This window comes from Onychomys torridus, chromosome 21, assembly GCF_903995425.1.
Source record: "Onychomys torridus chromosome 21, mOncTor1.1, whole genome shotgun sequence".
NCBI lineage: Eukaryota > Metazoa > Chordata > Mammalia > Rodentia > Cricetidae > Onychomys > Onychomys torridus.
The window spans coordinates 2,502,950-2,519,117 of NC_050463.1; the positions used below are offsets into that span (position 1 = coordinate 2,502,950).

Sequence of the window (16,168 nt, forward strand, 5' to 3'; positions counted from 1 at the left end):
AGCCTCCTGCAGCCTGGAGGAGTGCCATCCACGCCCCCTAAACCACAACCACTACAGGAATCCCAGCTGGTGCCACCTGGATCTCAAAACTGTCCCCACATGAGGAGGCCAGCTCTGCCCGCCATGTATCCATCTACCATCCACCCCCATCCATACACTCACCATCAACCTGTGTCCCTTCCCACCCCTCTGCTGCTGTCCATTCCTCACCCCCATCCTCTGGCACAGCCATCCTGCCCCCTGGCATCACCTGACTGCCTTTCCTGATGGCACACACCCCTGAGCCCCTGAGCGGCTCCTGGAAGGCTTTGTGCCTTCTAGGGGAATTTGTGTCTAGGAGGAGGGATGCTCGCTCTGTGGCGCGTGCTTTCTCAGCCATGGTCTCTCTTCTCTGGACTCCGCCTCCATGGTCACCTGCTTCTGAGAATGTTGTCCAAGGGGCGCCTGCTTCCTGTGGCCAGGGGAGGCTGTTTTCAGGTGACACTTCTAGCAAAGGCCACCAGGGGGAACCCCCAGCACTCCCTCTCAATAAAGGCCCCTAAAGCTCTTGTTGGTCCTTTTGTGAAGGCGGAGGAGGCCAGAGCCCAGAGCAGAGGTTCCAGGCCACCAAGGAGCTCGGCCCGGGCAGGCTATCAGCAGAAGTGTCTAGTAGGTTCTCGTGAAGGTTTTAGACTCACCTGGGCTCCTCTGCAATGCTGTGTGGCCCTGGGAAGTAGCCCAACTGCTCTGAAGTCCCTTGCGGAGCAGTGATCAGGAGGTAGGGTCCTGTTCCTCTCCAGTCCTTCCCACAGAACTGTGGAGCCTAAAGGTTTCTGGGAACCTCCAGCTCTTCGCTTAAGGCAAAGGGGTTGGGTCCTTTCTTATTTTGTGACAAGGTCTCATGTAGCCCAGGCTGGTCTCAAATTCTCCATGAAGCAAAAGATGACCTGACCCTCCTGCCTCCCCAGAGGCCTGGGCTACCATGACGTTCTTCCTGTTCTGGTTGAGGAGCCCAGGGCTATGCTAGAGCTGGACACTTGGTGTGTTATAAGCCTGACCCCCCTGCCAAGACCAGAATCACTTCACCCTGAGCCTGAGTGAGCAGGCCCCAGGAGCAGGGGGCACAGGAGAGCTGGGAGAGCTGGTAGCCTGGATCTGTGGGCACAGTCCAGGGGCGTGAGGAGAAGGCACAGACAGCCCGTGCAAAGGGCCCGGGGGCAGCCCCTCCCATCCTGATCTGACCCGAGCCCCTTATGGACACACAGAAAAGAAGAACCAAGACAGTCGGAAAGAGTTGAAGCTTAAGCTTGTTTAATTTTTATACATTTTTCTTTCTTAAGTTTATTTTTTTTTGCCTTTTATTGAATCTTTTATTGACCCCCCTTTACTTTTTTTAATCTTTTTTCTTTTTTGCATAGGGAGAAACAGAGCAGCAGGCAGTCAATGGTGCTTAGGCGCGTCCACAAAACAAAACAAAACAAAAACTCAGAAACCAAAATGAGTTTGTAATATATGAGGTTATGGCTGGAGTATGCTGTGGCGTGGGTGATGGAGCAAGCTGGGCCGGGGTGCCTCGGCTCCCCATCCAGACCCTCACCTGCTCCGGGAGGACGGGGTGGTCGGGTGGGGTGGTGGTGGTGCGCAGGCGCGTTTATGAAAAGCTGAAGGTTAGAGATGCAACAACCCAGGAGTAAAATACAAGATGGTTGAATGGAAACAAAAATCTCGAAAGAAACCCAAAAGATCTTGGCAGGAAAATGAAACATCCAGTCTTACCACCAAGAAAACAAGGCAGGACAGGGGAGAAGGTAAGTGAGGGAGAGGGACAGCCCCCCATGCTCCCTGCTGCAACCCATGAGTGCCATCCACTCTGCCCTGTCTAGTCCCTCATACCCAATGCTTGTCCAGGCACTGCAGGGGGAACTCGGGGTGCTCATGCTGGGAACCTCAGACTCAAAGGGTCTCAGACCCATGCAGCTGCCTGGCTGGGATCTGAGGCTGGATGGGGGTATGAGGTTTTGGGGGTGTCCAGCTGGGTCCCCCAAGCTGGGGTAGTGAGGCTTGGTGCTGAGGCAGGGGTGGTGGCCTAGGGGTGTCTGGCTCCCTCCCTGCCGGCACACCTGCTCTTTTCTCTCCCAAGTCTAAGGGGAACTGAGGGGAGGGGGACCCCACAACTGCACCATCGGATGTATGAGGCACTGATGGGGAGTGACTGTTTGGTATCAGGGCTATAGGACTGGGGACTCGCTGCGACGCCCCCTCCCACCTCAGCCCTGCTATGGGTGATGGGATGACTGTCCCAAGCCATGTGCTTGCGGGAGAGATGGACTGGACGGAGGAGAGAGGACAGCCACTGACAAGTGGGATCTGAGGCCTGGGCAGTTTGTAAGGGGGTGGGCAGGGACTCGGGGGTGGTGGTGCACACACGCCTGCCGTCAGAGCGACTGAGAAACAGAGGCAGGAGGATTATTGCCATGTCTGGGCAGCCTGGCCAGACCCTCCTGTCTCAAGATAACAAAACCATCAGTGGGGGGGAGTAAGTGGCTGGACCTGGAACTGAGCACCCAGAAGTGACAAACAGGGACGAAGCCACTGTGCTCAGCACTGGAGGGATTAACTCTCAACTAAATGGGTGTGTGTACATGTGCAGCACAGCCGGGCCTGGGCCAGGTACCGCTGGGGAGCGGGCTGAGCCCCTGCCCACTGGCCGGGACATTTGCTGGTGGCCTGGGGACACACCGAAGGCCCTGGAGAAAGGGAGGGAGCCGGGCGCCCCTGGCCCTGTCTTTGAGGGGAGGGGGGCGGGACACCCACCCTGCTGCTGACGTTCCTGCCACCTGGCGGCATTCCTGATTATCAAGTTCAAGACTTCAGGGCCCAGGACCCCAGATGTCTTCTGGTCCCCAACTAGGAAGCAGGGTCACAGGCTAGACCCCAAGCGGTAGACAGGGGGCAAGGGATGGTGGTCTGAGGAGGGGACGGGCTTGAAAAATGTTAGTTTCATATACAGAAAAATAAAGCCCAAATTCCCAATGCCCTGTCCGACCCTGAAGTCACCCATCCGCGGGCCGGGCCAGTGTGGGGTCCCCAGGTACCTGGGCGGGGATTGGAGATTTTCTGAGAAATACGGGGAGGGGGCGGAGCAGCCGCTCCCAACCTGCCGCCAGGCACGTTCTGTCCAGGGTCCCTACCCAACTTGTGTTGGTGACCCCCCCCCAGCGGTGCCACCGTCTCCTCCCTCCATCCTGTGGGGTGGAGCACACAGGCTGGAGGCACACTCCTGGGGAGAACTGATGGGCCCTGCCCAGGCCAGGGTGGGCGGTGAGGTGGGCTGGGGCCTCCCACCGCCCCGAGGCTGAGGCTGGCAACCTGCGGCGAGCCTGTGATAGCCTGGTAGAGCCCAGCGCTCAGACGGGTGAGTGGGAGGCCCGGCGCCTGGCAGGGGGTTGGAAGAGGCAGGGGATGGCTTAGAGCTGGGACTCCCGCCCGCCCCACTACCCCACCCCACCCCCGCTATTGTCTTAGCTTTGGTGCAGCTTAAGAGCAGAGTTCACAGAAGACAGAGAAAACTCAAAGGCAACCACAAACAACAAAACCAAAAAGGAAAAGAGAAAAACTGAAACCACGGACATGACACGCCGGCCGGCCGGCAGGACGGAGACCACTTGTCCCCAGCGGTCCCCGCTGCCCCTGCCCGGCGCCCCACAGCTGAGCTCGACCCACAGACACACGCATATTGCATATATTCAGCTTCGTGGGTTGGCTGGAAGACGGAGGAGGGGGAGGGAGGGTTGGCGGGGAAAGGCCTGAGGGCCCCGTCCCCGGGCAGGGGGCTGGGAGCCCTCAGGCTGGGGTGGTGGGGAATGAGCACCAGAGAGTCCCGTCCCCCAATGCGCGGGTGCGGGGAGGGGCTAGGCTGAGGGGCGGGGCCGGCTCACAAACCAGGACCAATATTGTGACTTCCTTAATCGTGTCGTTTTTCTTGTTGGTATTGTTTGGTTTCTTTTTTTTTCCCCTTGAGACAGTGTCTCACTCTGTAGCCCAGGATGGACCTGGAACTCACAGCAATCCTCCTGCCTCAGCTTCCCAGGGGCTGGGATTACAGGCGTGTACTACCATGCCCAGCCTTTTTTTTTTTTTTTTTATAAAAAAAAATTTCCTTCTTCTCTTGATATTTTTCTTTTACAAATAGAAATACCACCCTTTTGGATTTTATTTTTTATTTCATGTAATCGCTTGTCTGTTTGTAACTATGCGTGCAGGGCATGCGTCTGTGTGCGCGGATATTACTTAAAAGTTAATACTTGTCCTCGGGAGAGCAAGGCACATGTTGTGGTAGAAAGTTCGTGCAAATTCGGAAATGGAATTTTTTTTTGGTAAGGATATATATTTTTTTGTGTATCCTTTTTTTCCTTTTTTAGTAGAGGCGGGGAGGGCGTGGGCGGGGTGGGGCAGACCGGGTGGAGCTGTCATGCACGCAGCTGCCCGGGGGGACTCTCGGGGGTCGCGGGGCCTTAAGCACCATGCAGTTAGGTAAATAGTTGGTTTTGTCCTGACCCCTGGGGGACCCGGCTGGCTGGCTTGGGGGGGTGTCAGAGGGGACCAGCCAGGTCCACCCTGGGGACAGCCTGTCCCATGCCCACTGGCCTGAGCCCCACACCTGGACAGTGACCTCCACGATGTCCCCTATGGTCCCCCCCTGCTGGAGGGTCCCTGAGGACAGACGGACGGACAGATGGGTGGGGGTTCGAGGCCTCCAAGGCTGGGGAAGCGTCTTGGGGGGCTTGGTACGTTCAAGTGGCCTCGCCCCATCCCTGGGAGGACAGCGGGTGGGTGGGGCCTGGCCCTGGGGGCTCTGCTGGGATGATGGCTTGCGGCCTCCGTGGGCAGGGGACACAGGCATGAAGGGGCCAAGATGGGTGGTTGGGGAGGAGGGACCCTTGTGGGTTCAGTGACCCTAAAATACTCAACTTCCCCTCCTAGGGCAGCCCACCGAGATGGGGACCCAGGTGGGTGTGGATGGGTGCAGAGCTGGGGTGGGGCACGGACCTCGCACCCCCATCTTAGTGTTCTTTTTTAGGTTAGTGAAGTCCGCACAGCAGATGGGGAACCCGCCACCCCGTCACTCGCAGAGCCCTCCCACCTGGGGTCCGAGTGTACTTCCACCAGCCTTCTTGGTCCCTGTGCCGGGCCCCACGTCATCAGGGGGTCAAAGTGCAAAGGGGGTATCCCCCTGCAGTGGGGCACCCCAGGGTGGGTCTCCAGGAAGTAAGGCACTGGCAGAAGTGTAGGGATAGCGCGTGGCCCCAGCCTGGGTTTGGGGACACCCAGCTCTACCCCTGGGGTCCCATCTCTCTAGCTTGGAGGGCGGGCGCGCGGCGATGAGGAGCAGGGTGCGCAGGGACGAGGGTGGGGTGCCCTGGCCACTCTGTGTCCCTGATGGACGAGGGGGTCGGCAGGTGGGCGGAGGGGTTAGGCACTTAGATCGCGGCACCTCCCGCCTCCGGGGGCCTCGGCGTGGGGTCCCAGCTCCCCACCTCCGTTTCTCAAAGTGCTGATACTTCCCATGTGCGAGAGGAGGCGGCGGGTCGGAGCTGCGTGGCCTCTCATGCCGGGGTGGGGCCGGGGACTAATTGCATAGAGATGTGTCCTTCCAAAGAGGTCCGCAAGGAGGGGACCAGGGAGGTGAGGAGGCGGAGGCTGACGCAGGACCCTCCCGGGGGTCCCAAAGTACCTGTGGCACATCCGTCCCCAGCAGGGCCCGCGCTGGGCAGCTCCGCGCCCTCTCCAGGCCTCCACTGCCCGCCGGGTCGGTCCACCTCCTCTGCCAGCACCGCCTCCAGTCTCCTGTCTTTGGCAAACACCGTCGGCGGGGACGGTCAGCGGAGGTCCCCGAGGCTGGCGCTGGTGGCTGGCGGCAGGGGTCTGGGGAGAGGTGGCCCGGCTGGTGGCCCACGCCGTCCACTCCGTCCATCTGTTGGTGATGGGCGTGGGTGCCAGGCCGGGCTCGCCTGGTCTGGGGGTGATGGCGGCGTCCTGGGGCGCAGAGGGCTGCAAGCAGCCGTCCATCAGCAGGTGCCACAGAGACCCGCAGCTTCCCACCTTTTGTCGTCTCGGTTGGGAAGGTTTTTTTCTTTCTTTTTTTCCTGTTTGTCTTTTGTCCTTTCTCCTCCTGCGTGTCTGTCTTTTCTGTCGCGCTGGGAGTCGGCAGGGAGCTTCTCGCTCGCTCGTTCTAATTCCCACTGAAAATGCAGGCTGGGGCCATCACCTCTGGGACTCCCCCGGCAACGGAGGCGCGGGAAGGCGACCTTGGCTATCCCAGGTACCAGGACTGGCCGGGGCGGGAGGGGGAGAGAGAAAGCGCGTCAGGAGTGGGCTGCCTCTCCCTTCCCGCTGCGCCTCCATCCCTGCAGGCAGACCGCAACGCCGGGGCTGACCGCGGCTGCGGCTGCGCCTCGCCCAAGGCTGCCGGGACGCAGGAGGCCGGCGAGTCCCGTGTGACGTCACACATTGGTGTAAGTACAACACCCCACGTGCTCTCAGGGAGTCGGTAAGTGCGACCCGTGTGACGTCAGAGGTGTGACCCTATTAAGTATGTGGTGGCCGAGCGTCCTGTGTATTTCGCTAATTCGACCCCCTCGTTGAGGGGCCTGTGTGGGAGGCTCCGACTCTGGCTCAGTATTAGCCCAGGCTAGCCCAAAACTCAGCGTACCAGGAGAGCCTGAGCTTAACGACCCACCGCCTCAGTTTCCCCGTATCAGGACGGCGGCCGTGCTCCCACACTGGGCCTTTATCTCTAACAGTCATGCCCCTGCCCCAGCAGCCAGCTTGGATTAGTCTGGCTTCGGGTTCCTTCTGTCCCCTCCAAGGCCCCTGGGCTATCCGTGAGCACTGTCTTGGGAGTCCAGGCTGGCCTGTGGCTAAGTCTCCTCAAGACCACAGCAAGGTGTCTCGAAAAAACCAAAACCCAAAAAAACAACCCACAACAAGGGGGTTCTAGCCTGGGGCCTGATAACTCAGGCAGGGGGCGGCCTGCGAGGGAGGGGGCAGGGTGGCCTAGCGGGCAGCGCCTCTCGGCCCCTCCCTCAGCCAAGTTCAGGCTCCGGTGTCCCTTACCTCATGTCTGGTTTCCGTTGGCAACCAGACAGGCTGGGGCGTAACCCTGGCCTGGCGCTGGACCACGGCCTCCGCCTCCACCTCCCCGGGGACCCCAGCCTGCCAGGCCAGCGGAGGGGGAGACCGAGGCAGCAGGAGGGGCCGGCCGCAGCCCCCGGTCATCTGTATGCTCAGATGGGGCGGGCGCAGGCTCGGGCGGATGGATGGGGGCCGGGCTGCCAGGGAGGCCGCGCCAGGAATAACAAAGCAGCCCGCTGGCCAGGAAGTGCTGACTGCGCGGAACGCGCTGAGGCCGGGGCCGGGAGGAGGGGCGCCCGCGGCCTCCGACTTCCCTGGCGGGGCGCAGGTCTCATCCGCCCCGGAACACGGCCCCCGAAGGCCTGTCCACCCTCCCCACAGCCTTCCGTGGCTGCCAGCGCGCCCTCGTCTGGCCCCGCGCGTCCCCGCATCCCCGGGGCCGGGCTGGTCACTGGGTCACTGTGCTCCTCCGTCTGCAGCCCGCAATGGCCTGCCGCCCTGGCCGCCCGACGGAGGAGGCAGGAGCCAGGGCCTGGAGATGGGGTGGACGGCCAGCGGGCCAGGGCAGGGCTGGGGGCGCCGCGGCCAGGAGGCGCAGGCTGGCCGCCTGGTGCCCTGCGGCCACGTTTGGGGTTCCTTGACCCACCGACAGGAGCCTGGACAGCCGGACGGGGTTGGCACCAAGGCAGCGCGGGCCAAGGAGGGGACGGAGGCGGCTTCCCACCGCTGTGCGACCACAGACAACTTGCCTGCCCTCTCTGCGCCTCTCCTCGCACCCTGACCTCCTGCCCGCCTCCTGCTGGCTCTCTGGAGCACTGGGGCGCGGCCGCAGCTGTGTGACCCCGGGCTGCCTGTCTCTCCTCCCTGAGCCTCGGGTTCCCCACTAGACAAGTGCACCCGGGTGCTGAGGGTGGGCTCAAGGCCCGGTCAGGAGCGAGAGGCTGGCTTTGGTGAGGCCCTGAGCCCCCGGCCGGCCCCTCGGCCCCTCCCCCCTCCCCCCAGCCGGCCTCTCGGCCCCTACCTGTCCCGCCAGAGGATCCCTCCGTCCTAATCCCACAAAGGGACGGTTTGCAGGGGGCGTGCCGGGCGGAGAGCAGGCTGTGGGGAGGAGAGAGACCAGAGCCCATTAGCACCAGGGCACCGGGACCAGAAAGGGTGTCTGCTGCCCGGGGGTCACACAGCCTTCCCTTCGCACCCAGCTGCGGCGCTCACGGTTCTCCCAGGCCTGGCATTGGGTACCCTGAGAAGCCCGAGGTCCGGGGGGACCTGGGGATCCCTGCTGGGGTCCCTAGGTAGTAGGGTAGTGGAGCATCAGCCTTGGGCTGAGGCAATGAATAAAATATTAATCGTCGAAGGCCGGCTGTGAATTATTCAGGGCTAGCAGCGGCCAGGCTGGCGGCATCCCGCGCTGGGTGCCATCAATTATTAAGGGCATTTTATTTATTGATTCCCCTCGTGGAGAGTGTGGGGTGGGCAAGGTGTCTGCACAAACCTATTTATCATCTAACTAGCTTGTGGTGTTCTTTTCTGAGGCAGAGTCTCTCTCTGTAGCCCAGGCTAGACTTGCACGTGCAGCCATGCTCCTGCCTCAGCCCTCTGAGTGTTGGGATGAAAATCCTGCACCTCCACGCCCTGCTTCTCACATCTGTCCTGGCCACCACATCTTGTCTGGGCCAAAAACCTCAGCACTCAGGGACAAAAGAACAACTTGTACCAGCCATGCCCCACCGGGGCACAAAAGAGGGTAACAGCTCGGAATGGGGGGCAGGAAGGGCAGAGCGGATGGTAATGAAGCCCCAGGAGAGGCGGCTTTGCATCCATGCAGTTCCTGTTGTAAACCAAGCAGAGGTCCCGCCTCTGACCACGCCCCCAGCCCCTCAAGGGGGATTGTAGGCGGGGCTCCACCCTGACCACGCCCCCAGCCCTCACTGGGGATTCTAGGCGGGGCTCCACCCTGACCACGCCCCCAGCCCTCACTGGGGATTCTAGGCGGGGCTCCACCCTGACCACGCCCCCAGCCCCTCACTAGGGATTCTAGAGACTGACTCATGTTACAGGTATGTAAACTGAGGCACAGAGAGGGAGAGGCATTTGTCCGAGGTCACACAGGATATGAGCTGTGTGGAAAGGTGCATTTGCACCACAGCCGGTGTGGGGATTGATGGTTTGTGGGTTCTGGGAATGTCAGGTCTGGGAGACTACAGGTCCCAAGGTCAGTTGGGGTTTGGGACATGCTGGGTGGGCGCTGGCTCCAGGGAGGGGACACATGGGGACAGACACCACTCTCCTGGGCACACCTGCTCAGGAGTGCCCTGGGCCGCGCTGGAGTCCTGCCACCCACACCCAGTGTCCTCCAGACGGCGACACTTCACACCAGTCTCTCGCCCCAACAAGCCGAATCCGAGAGCCCCGAGTCCCACGTACTTTTCCGTCACCGCACAGCCCAGGGTAGCCTCAGCCCTGTAGCAATCTTCCTGCCTCAGCCTCCCAAACGCTCTGAATCTCTGACAATCGGTGTTTTGCACAAACCAACACCGATGCCTTTCGGGCCTGGGGTTCGTGCACGGATCCCCTGGAGCCACCAGGCTGCACGAGGGGGCAGCTGTGGCCCGCGCCCAGGTTCCACTTCACCCGACTATGGCAGAGCAGGACTGTGCCAACCCATAGTCCATGTGAGCCGAGGCCGCGCCAGCCACTCACCGGTCCAGGCTGCTGGGTGGCCGGGTCACAAGCCAGGGACACCAGATCCTTGAGCGGGTCCTGGGGGTTGAGATGTGGCGGGTACCGGATGGCCGTGTGGGGGAAGTAGGTGGAGGCCGTCTGCGGCAGGATGGACGTCGCAGGGAAGTGTAGGGCTGAGGACGGGTGGGGACTCCGCGCAATCCCTGTGGACAGACACATGTGCAGGGTGGTCACGGGGTCAAAGGGACCGTGGGTGTGCGGCCGACATCCCCAAGCTCTCTGGATGCCCAGACTGAGTCGAACTGCAGGCAATCCTCCTGCCTCAGCTGCTAAGGGATGCCGCAGCAGGTAGCAGGTGAGTGGAGCCCTGGGCCCTGGAAGCTTTTTCCACAGAGCACCAGGCAGTGAAATGTAAAAACACAAAAAGGGCAAAACACAGGGCCCGGAGCAGCGGCCAGCGCGGCCGGCAGCCCAGACCCCCGGGGGCTGAGGCCCAGCTGCTCGAATATTTTCAGGACATCCCCCAGAATTCTACTTCCTGTCTCCAGAATCCCCCAGTTCTGCACACTTCCCGTCACAGAGCCCACACGGTGTGTCTGGGTCACTGGGGGCCCCCATCCCTTCCCAGGCCCCAGGCGGATGTCCACACGCTTATGTCTCCTATCACACGGTTTTGGTGGGACTGCCCATCACGGCCAACACGGTGTGCAAACAAGTCAAAGGAACTGGCTGCCTGGGGCCGGGTGCCAACACAACTTTATCCTGTGAACACGCAGCAGGCCCCAGCCAGCGCGGAGGCTGCCCCCTGCAGTTCGCCTCAGGCCGGGACACCACACTCTGCTTCCTGGGGGAAGGCTTCAGTGGCCGCGCTGGTGGCCGTGGCGCCTCCCCGACCTGGCGACACTCACCGCTGTGCACCGCGATGACCGGCCTGTGGTGCTGCGTGAAGCTGGAGAGCCGGGGGGAGTCCTGGGGGGACGGGCTGTTGAACGGAGACTTGTCCATCTCGGTCTTCTTCACCGGGGACGAGATACCTGTGAGGGAGGGGACTAGAGTCTCCATCTCTGAGGGGCAGCGAATGGTGCCACGCCCCCCAAAGCCCGAGGCTCTGAATGGGAACGTGGCCGGCAGGCGGGGCCAGGGGCCGGGGGCGGCATTCTGGAGAGAGCACTGTGGAATAGTACACAGCCACGAACAGGGGTGAGGCCCTGACAGGCCTCTTCAGGGGAGGGTCCCCTGGGGATCCTGGACCTGACTACGGGGCTCAGGTGCTCCTCGTACCCTGCCCCGCTGACTCAGACTAGTCTCCAACTCATGGCAATCCTCCTGCCCCAGCCGCCCAAATGCTGGGGTACCAGCTACTGCCTGCGCCTGCTGTCAACAGCCTGTGCTTGCCGCAGACACACGTCCGAGCGGTGGCGGGGACGGGTGTGGCTGCAGCGCCCTGCAGCCTTCCAGTGCAGGGGGCAGCGTGCCCGGCCCCCGATCGCCCGTGCCCCCGCGCCCCCGGTCCCCCGCCCCCGGCGTCCCCAGCCCCCCGCCCCCGGCGGCCCCAGCCCCCTGCCCCAGGCCCCTGGCCCCCCGCGTCCCCGGCCCCCCGCGTCCCTGGCCCCCCGATCGCCCATGCCCCCACGCCCCCAGTCCCCCGCCCCCTGCGCCCCCTGCCCCCGATCGCCCGCGTCCCCGGCCCCCCGCGTCCCCGGCCCCCCGATCGCCCGTGCCCCCGGCCCCCTGCGCCCCCTGCCCCCGGCCCCCGATCGCCCGCGTCCCCGGCCCCCCGCGTCCCCGGCCCCCCGCGTCCCCGGCCCCCCGCGTCCCCGGCCCCCCGCGTCCCCGGCCCCCTGCGCCCCCGGCCCCCTGCGCCCCCGGCCCCCTGCCCCCGGCCCCCGATCGCCCGCGTCCCCCCCCCCGGCCCCCGATCGCCCGCTCCCGACCTCTCAGCCAGGGTCCCCGGGCGGCACCCGCTCACCCCCCTTCCTGTCTAGACTGTCCCCATTACCGGCTCATTAAGGCCGCTAAGCTGATTAGCCAGGCACGTCTGTCCCCAGGCACGGGCGGCCGTGCCAGGCCAGGCTCCCCGGAGCGCACGCTGGGCCTCCCCGCCCAGGCCTCAGTTTCCCCGGGATGCACCCTGGCCGGGGAAGGTCTAAGAAGCCAGCGCACAGCACGAGGCTCTCGCGGGCGGGGGTCCCGCCAGTGGCGGAATCGACCCCTCTGGGCGTGGCGGGGGCTGGCACCGGACGCGCACGCGCACACTACTTCCCGAGCCCTCAAACGGGAAGAAGTCGGCAAGGACTCCCGGGAGGCGCAGAGAATCCTGCGCCGGGAACCAAAGAGCGGGGGGCCCATGTTGTCTCCGGACTTGACTGCGGGACGTTCGCATACAACTCCCAGGAGGCCCTGCGACTCGGCCTGGTTCCTTACACATGGCCCTGGCACAGTCCCCACAGGACTATCTAGGCTAGGTGACATCCCGCCGCACGACTCGGGCCAGCTTCTTAATTCTGGCATCGCCCCCCGCAGCGCCTGCTGGGAAAGCTGGTCTAGGTGAAGCAAGCATACTTCCGGACTACAACTCCCAAGCTGCAACTCCAGCCGCGCTCCTGCCCAGGTGAGCGCGCAAAGCCCGCCGGGATTTGTAGTCCTCACCGCCTCGGCTCCATCACCGCCGAGCCCTACCTCCTTCCATGTCCTCAGTCCAGTTGCGGCTGCTACTCGTGGGCGAGCTCGGTGAGGTGTAGTAGTCCCCGCCGGGGCTCGTGTCCACATCCTCCTCCATGGAGCCCGACTTGTGCCGCTTGCTCCTAAGCGGAGGGGGGTGGGGGGGGATGCAGGCCGGTTACCGTGGAGACGGAGGCTGGCCGACTTCCGGTTTGTAGGGGTGTTCCCAGTGTCTCTGCAGAGTGTCAGCTAAACCCGGGGGCTAAGGCTCACTTTACAGATGGGGAAACAGAGGCACGCCACGCGATCAGCTCACGAAGTTTTGGTGGCCTTAGGCCGACGGGGCAGGGGGAGGGTGCTGGGTCTGAAGACAGGCCCACGTGTACAGCACACACAGGTCCTGGGGGGCCGGGTGTCCTGGGGCGCCCGGCGGCCGCACCTACCCGCTGGAGGAGGTGCTGGGCAGAGTCCTCCGCATGCCGGCGCTGGCGGGGTTCAGGTCGTAGGCCAGGTGGCCCTGCAGCTCTCCCAGGGAGAAGTTGGGGTCCGGTTCCGGTCACCACGGGAGCTGGGGGCGGGGACAGGTCAGGCGGGGGCACCCGGCCCCCTCCCAGCACCCTGCGCCCCGGGAGCCGCGGGCGGGGACACTCACTCCGCGACACCTGGATCAGCTCCGTGACGCTGAACACGCCCGACGGAAGGATATTGCGATTGTCCCACGTCCTGAGAAGTTTGCTAGGGCTCGGTAGTTTCCGCCGGGGAAGGCCGGGGTCTCAGGGACAGGCTCCTGGGGTCCTCCAGCCGGACCCCTCCACCTTGGCAAGGAGAGCTCTCCATCCCCAAGGGAGGCCCCAGTACTGAGGGAACCCCAGCCTGCCCTACCCAGGGTTCCCTGGTGACCTTGGACAAATGCCGGCCCCTCTGCAGGTCACAGTTTCTATTTCAAGCCAGACTTGGGGAGGGGGCGCCCCCACAGCCCAGAGCAGGCCTCGCTCGGTTGCTGCTGGCCCACCAGTCGGGTGGGATTGCCGTGTGGCCCCAGGCAGTCTCCGGAGTCTCTGTTGACTGCTGGGCTTGGTGGCCGAGGTCCCAGGCAGACGTGGCCAGCTGGAAGGCGGCCTGGGCACGTGGAATTCCCCGGCCTGGCCCGCTGGAGTCCAGCCTGCCTGCAGGGCGCTGCTGCGCGCTGGGGGTGGGGCCACCCCAGTGCTGGCTCCGGCCCAGGGGACTTGCTGTGTGGCCTTGGCCTCAGTTTCCCCCCCAGGAGGGTGAGGGTCGGGCAGCTGCTTCGAGTTTGGGGTCCCCGCGCCCCACACCTTCCACTCGCCTGCCCTGAGGGACCCTGGGACGGCCAGGGTCCCCTGAGCCCCCAGTGTGGTCTCTCCCGCCCTACCCAAGCCCAGGCTGGGTAGGAATCTCGGCTGTGGGGGCTCAGGAGGACCCCAGGAGGATGCTGCACACCCCAACCCCCGTCCTGGCCTGACGCCCAGACACGGTGTCTGTCTTGACCTGTGTCTGTCTCTCTATCTCTGTGTCTGTCTCTGTGTCTGTGTGTCTGTGTCTCTGTGTGTGTGTCTCTGTCTCTGTGTGTGTGTCTCTGTCTCTGTGTCTCTGTCTCTGTGTGTCTGTGTCTCTGTCTCTGTGTGTGTGTCTCTGTGTCTGTGTCTCTGTCTCTGTGTCTGTGTCTCTGTGTCTGTGTCTCTGTCTCTGTGTGTGTGTCTCTGTGTGTGTGTCTCTGTGTGTGTGTCTCTGTCTCTGTCTCTGTGTCTCCGTCTCTGTGTGTGTGTCTCTGTCTCTGTCTCTGTGTCTGTGTCTCTGTGTCTGTGTGTGTGTCTCTGTCTCTGTGTCTGTGTCTCTGTCTGTGTGTCTCTGTCTCTGTGTGTGTGTCTGTGTCTCTGTGTCTCTGTCTCTGTCTCTGTTTTTGTGTCTCTGTGTGTGTGTCTCTGTGTCTGTGTCTCTGTGTCTCTGTGTCTGTGTCTCTGTGTCTGTGTCTCTGTCTCTGTCTCTGTGTCTCCGTCTGTGTCTCTGTGTCTGTGTCTCCGTCTCTACGGCTGTCTGTCTGTCTCTGTCTCTGCGTCTCTCTTCACCCGGCCCTCTGAATTGGCTAATTTTACTGCCAGGGTTCAGTCTGAAATAACTCCTTTGCTGATCCGACCGGATCCTACCGGGATCCTGGCCCGGGGCGGGGTTGGCCCGCTGTCAGTCCTGGTGCCAGGGCCACCAGGTGCCCCGGAGGATTCTGGGAGCCCGTGGGTCCCCGTCGGGGCGGCCGTCACTCTGGGCGGTGACTCAGGCCCCTGCTCACTTCTGCTCTCCGGCGACCCCGGCTGAGGCCCCCCTTCCCCTCCCCCCCCTCCCCCCCTTCCCCTCCTCCCCCCTCCTTCCCTCCTCCCCCCTCCCCTCCCCCTCCTTCCCCCCACCCCTCCTTCCCTCCCTCCCCTGCCCTCCCCCTCCCCTGCCCTCCCCCTCCCCTTCCCCCTCCCCCCTCCTTCCCGCCCTCCCGCCCGCGTTAGTGATTCCGGGTTTGGGGCCAAATCCCTGTTGGCGGAGGTGGAGGATTCCCTGGGCCTGGGCTGAGGCCACCTCCCTCCTCCATTCATTCCTCCGCGTGGCCTCGCCTCTCTCTGCTGCCATCCCAGCAGCGGGTAAACTGAGGCAGCACAGGGCACCTGACATTTAGGGTTTCATCCCGGGGGTCTGGGGGGATCAGAGAGGGTGAGAGCTGGCCCGGGGCAGCACAGCATGGGCCCGGTCCCCGCGTGTCCCCTCCGCCCTCCTCGCTGCGGAGGAGAAGGCGCCTCTGCCCGGGCCCAGGCCTGTAAATCAGGGCGCTGGATTCTGGCGAGTCAGCGTTCTGGCCTCTCCCGCCGCAGCCGCCGCGGCTCCCTCTCCGGCTCTTCCTGCCGCCTGCACCAGACACAGGAGCCTCCCGCTCCTTCCTGTCCTTCCCGCAGGATCCCGTGCAGCCCCCGCCCCGTGCACGGGACCGCGGCGCCGCCTCCCCGCACGGCCCCCCGCACGGCCCCCGCACGGCCCTGCGCCCCTCAGCCAGCCCAGAATCCCAGTGACCTCCCCCGAGCTTGGGGGACCGGTATTTCTTATGTGCTGTCTGTAGGGTGTGGCACACAGTAGGAGCTCCATAAGCGCTCTCGGGCACGGGGTGGCACACAGTAGGAGCTCCATAAGCGCTCTCGGACACGGGGTGGCACACAGTAGGAGCTCCATAAGCGCTCTCGGGCACGGGGTGGCACACAGTAGGTATTCTGCACACGGTCAGCGGCTGCTGGTGAGTCACCTCCCACAGAACGGGCCGTGCACCGGCACACCCACGGCACACCCACGGCCCGGAGCTGGGTATACAGTAGGCACCTGATACACGCTGCTGTGCTTGGCCAGCAGACACTTCCCAGCTCAAGTGGAGCGGGCTGGAGGTGGGGATGGGGGACACCTGCGACCCCCAAACGTCAGGGTGCAGGTGGGGTCCGGCGTGCCCTTCGCTCCCCAGGGGCCACCTGTCCCGGTCTGGCCCTGGAGGGTCCTGGCACCTGTCACAGCGGCCACCACCCCCCACTCACTCCAGTCTTAAGTCTGACCCCCACACCCCACACCACTACCACACACTACCCCACACCCCCACACCACCACCACACCCCACACCACCACCCCACACCACACACCACCCCACACCACCCCACACCAACACCACCACACC

At 63.6% G+C, this 16,168-nt stretch overlaps 2 protein-coding genes across 2 annotated transcripts; one reads left to right on the plus strand and one right to left on the minus strand.

The window, feature by feature from the left end:
- Positions 1–4,400: 4,400 nt before the first annotated feature.
- On the minus strand, positions 4,401–15,090 carry LOC118571892 (nuclear factor 1 C-type-like). Its single transcript, XM_036171229.1, is given in 10 exon segments — positions 4,401–6,310; positions 8,135–8,211; positions 9,814–9,998; positions 10,704–10,829; positions 12,475–12,599; positions 12,900–13,000; positions 13,002–13,024; positions 13,109–13,228; positions 13,469–13,798; positions 14,961–15,090. Coding segments are annotated over 9 exon segments (1,191 nt in total). The 3' UTR covers positions 4,401–6,310; positions 8,135–8,160.
- A 19-nt stretch (positions 15,091–15,109) lies between these two features.
- On the plus strand, positions 15,110–16,090 carry LOC118572025 (translation initiation factor IF-2-like). Its single transcript, XM_036171430.1, has 2 exons — positions 15,110–15,574; positions 15,617–16,090. The coding sequence occupies exons 1-2, from the start codon at positions 15,199–15,201 to the stop codon at positions 15,628–15,630; spliced, it is 390 nt and encodes a 129-aa protein (XP_036027323.1). The 5' UTR covers positions 15,110–15,198; the 3' UTR covers positions 15,631–16,090.
- The last annotated feature ends 78 nt before the right edge of the window (positions 16,091–16,168 follow it).

What these genes read in the sequence shown, in the direction of transcription:
- LOC118572025 (XM_036171430.1), top strand. Translation starts at nt 15,199, where the DNA reads ATGGGCCCGGTCCCCGCGTGTCCCCTCCGCCCTCCTCGCTGCGGAGGA.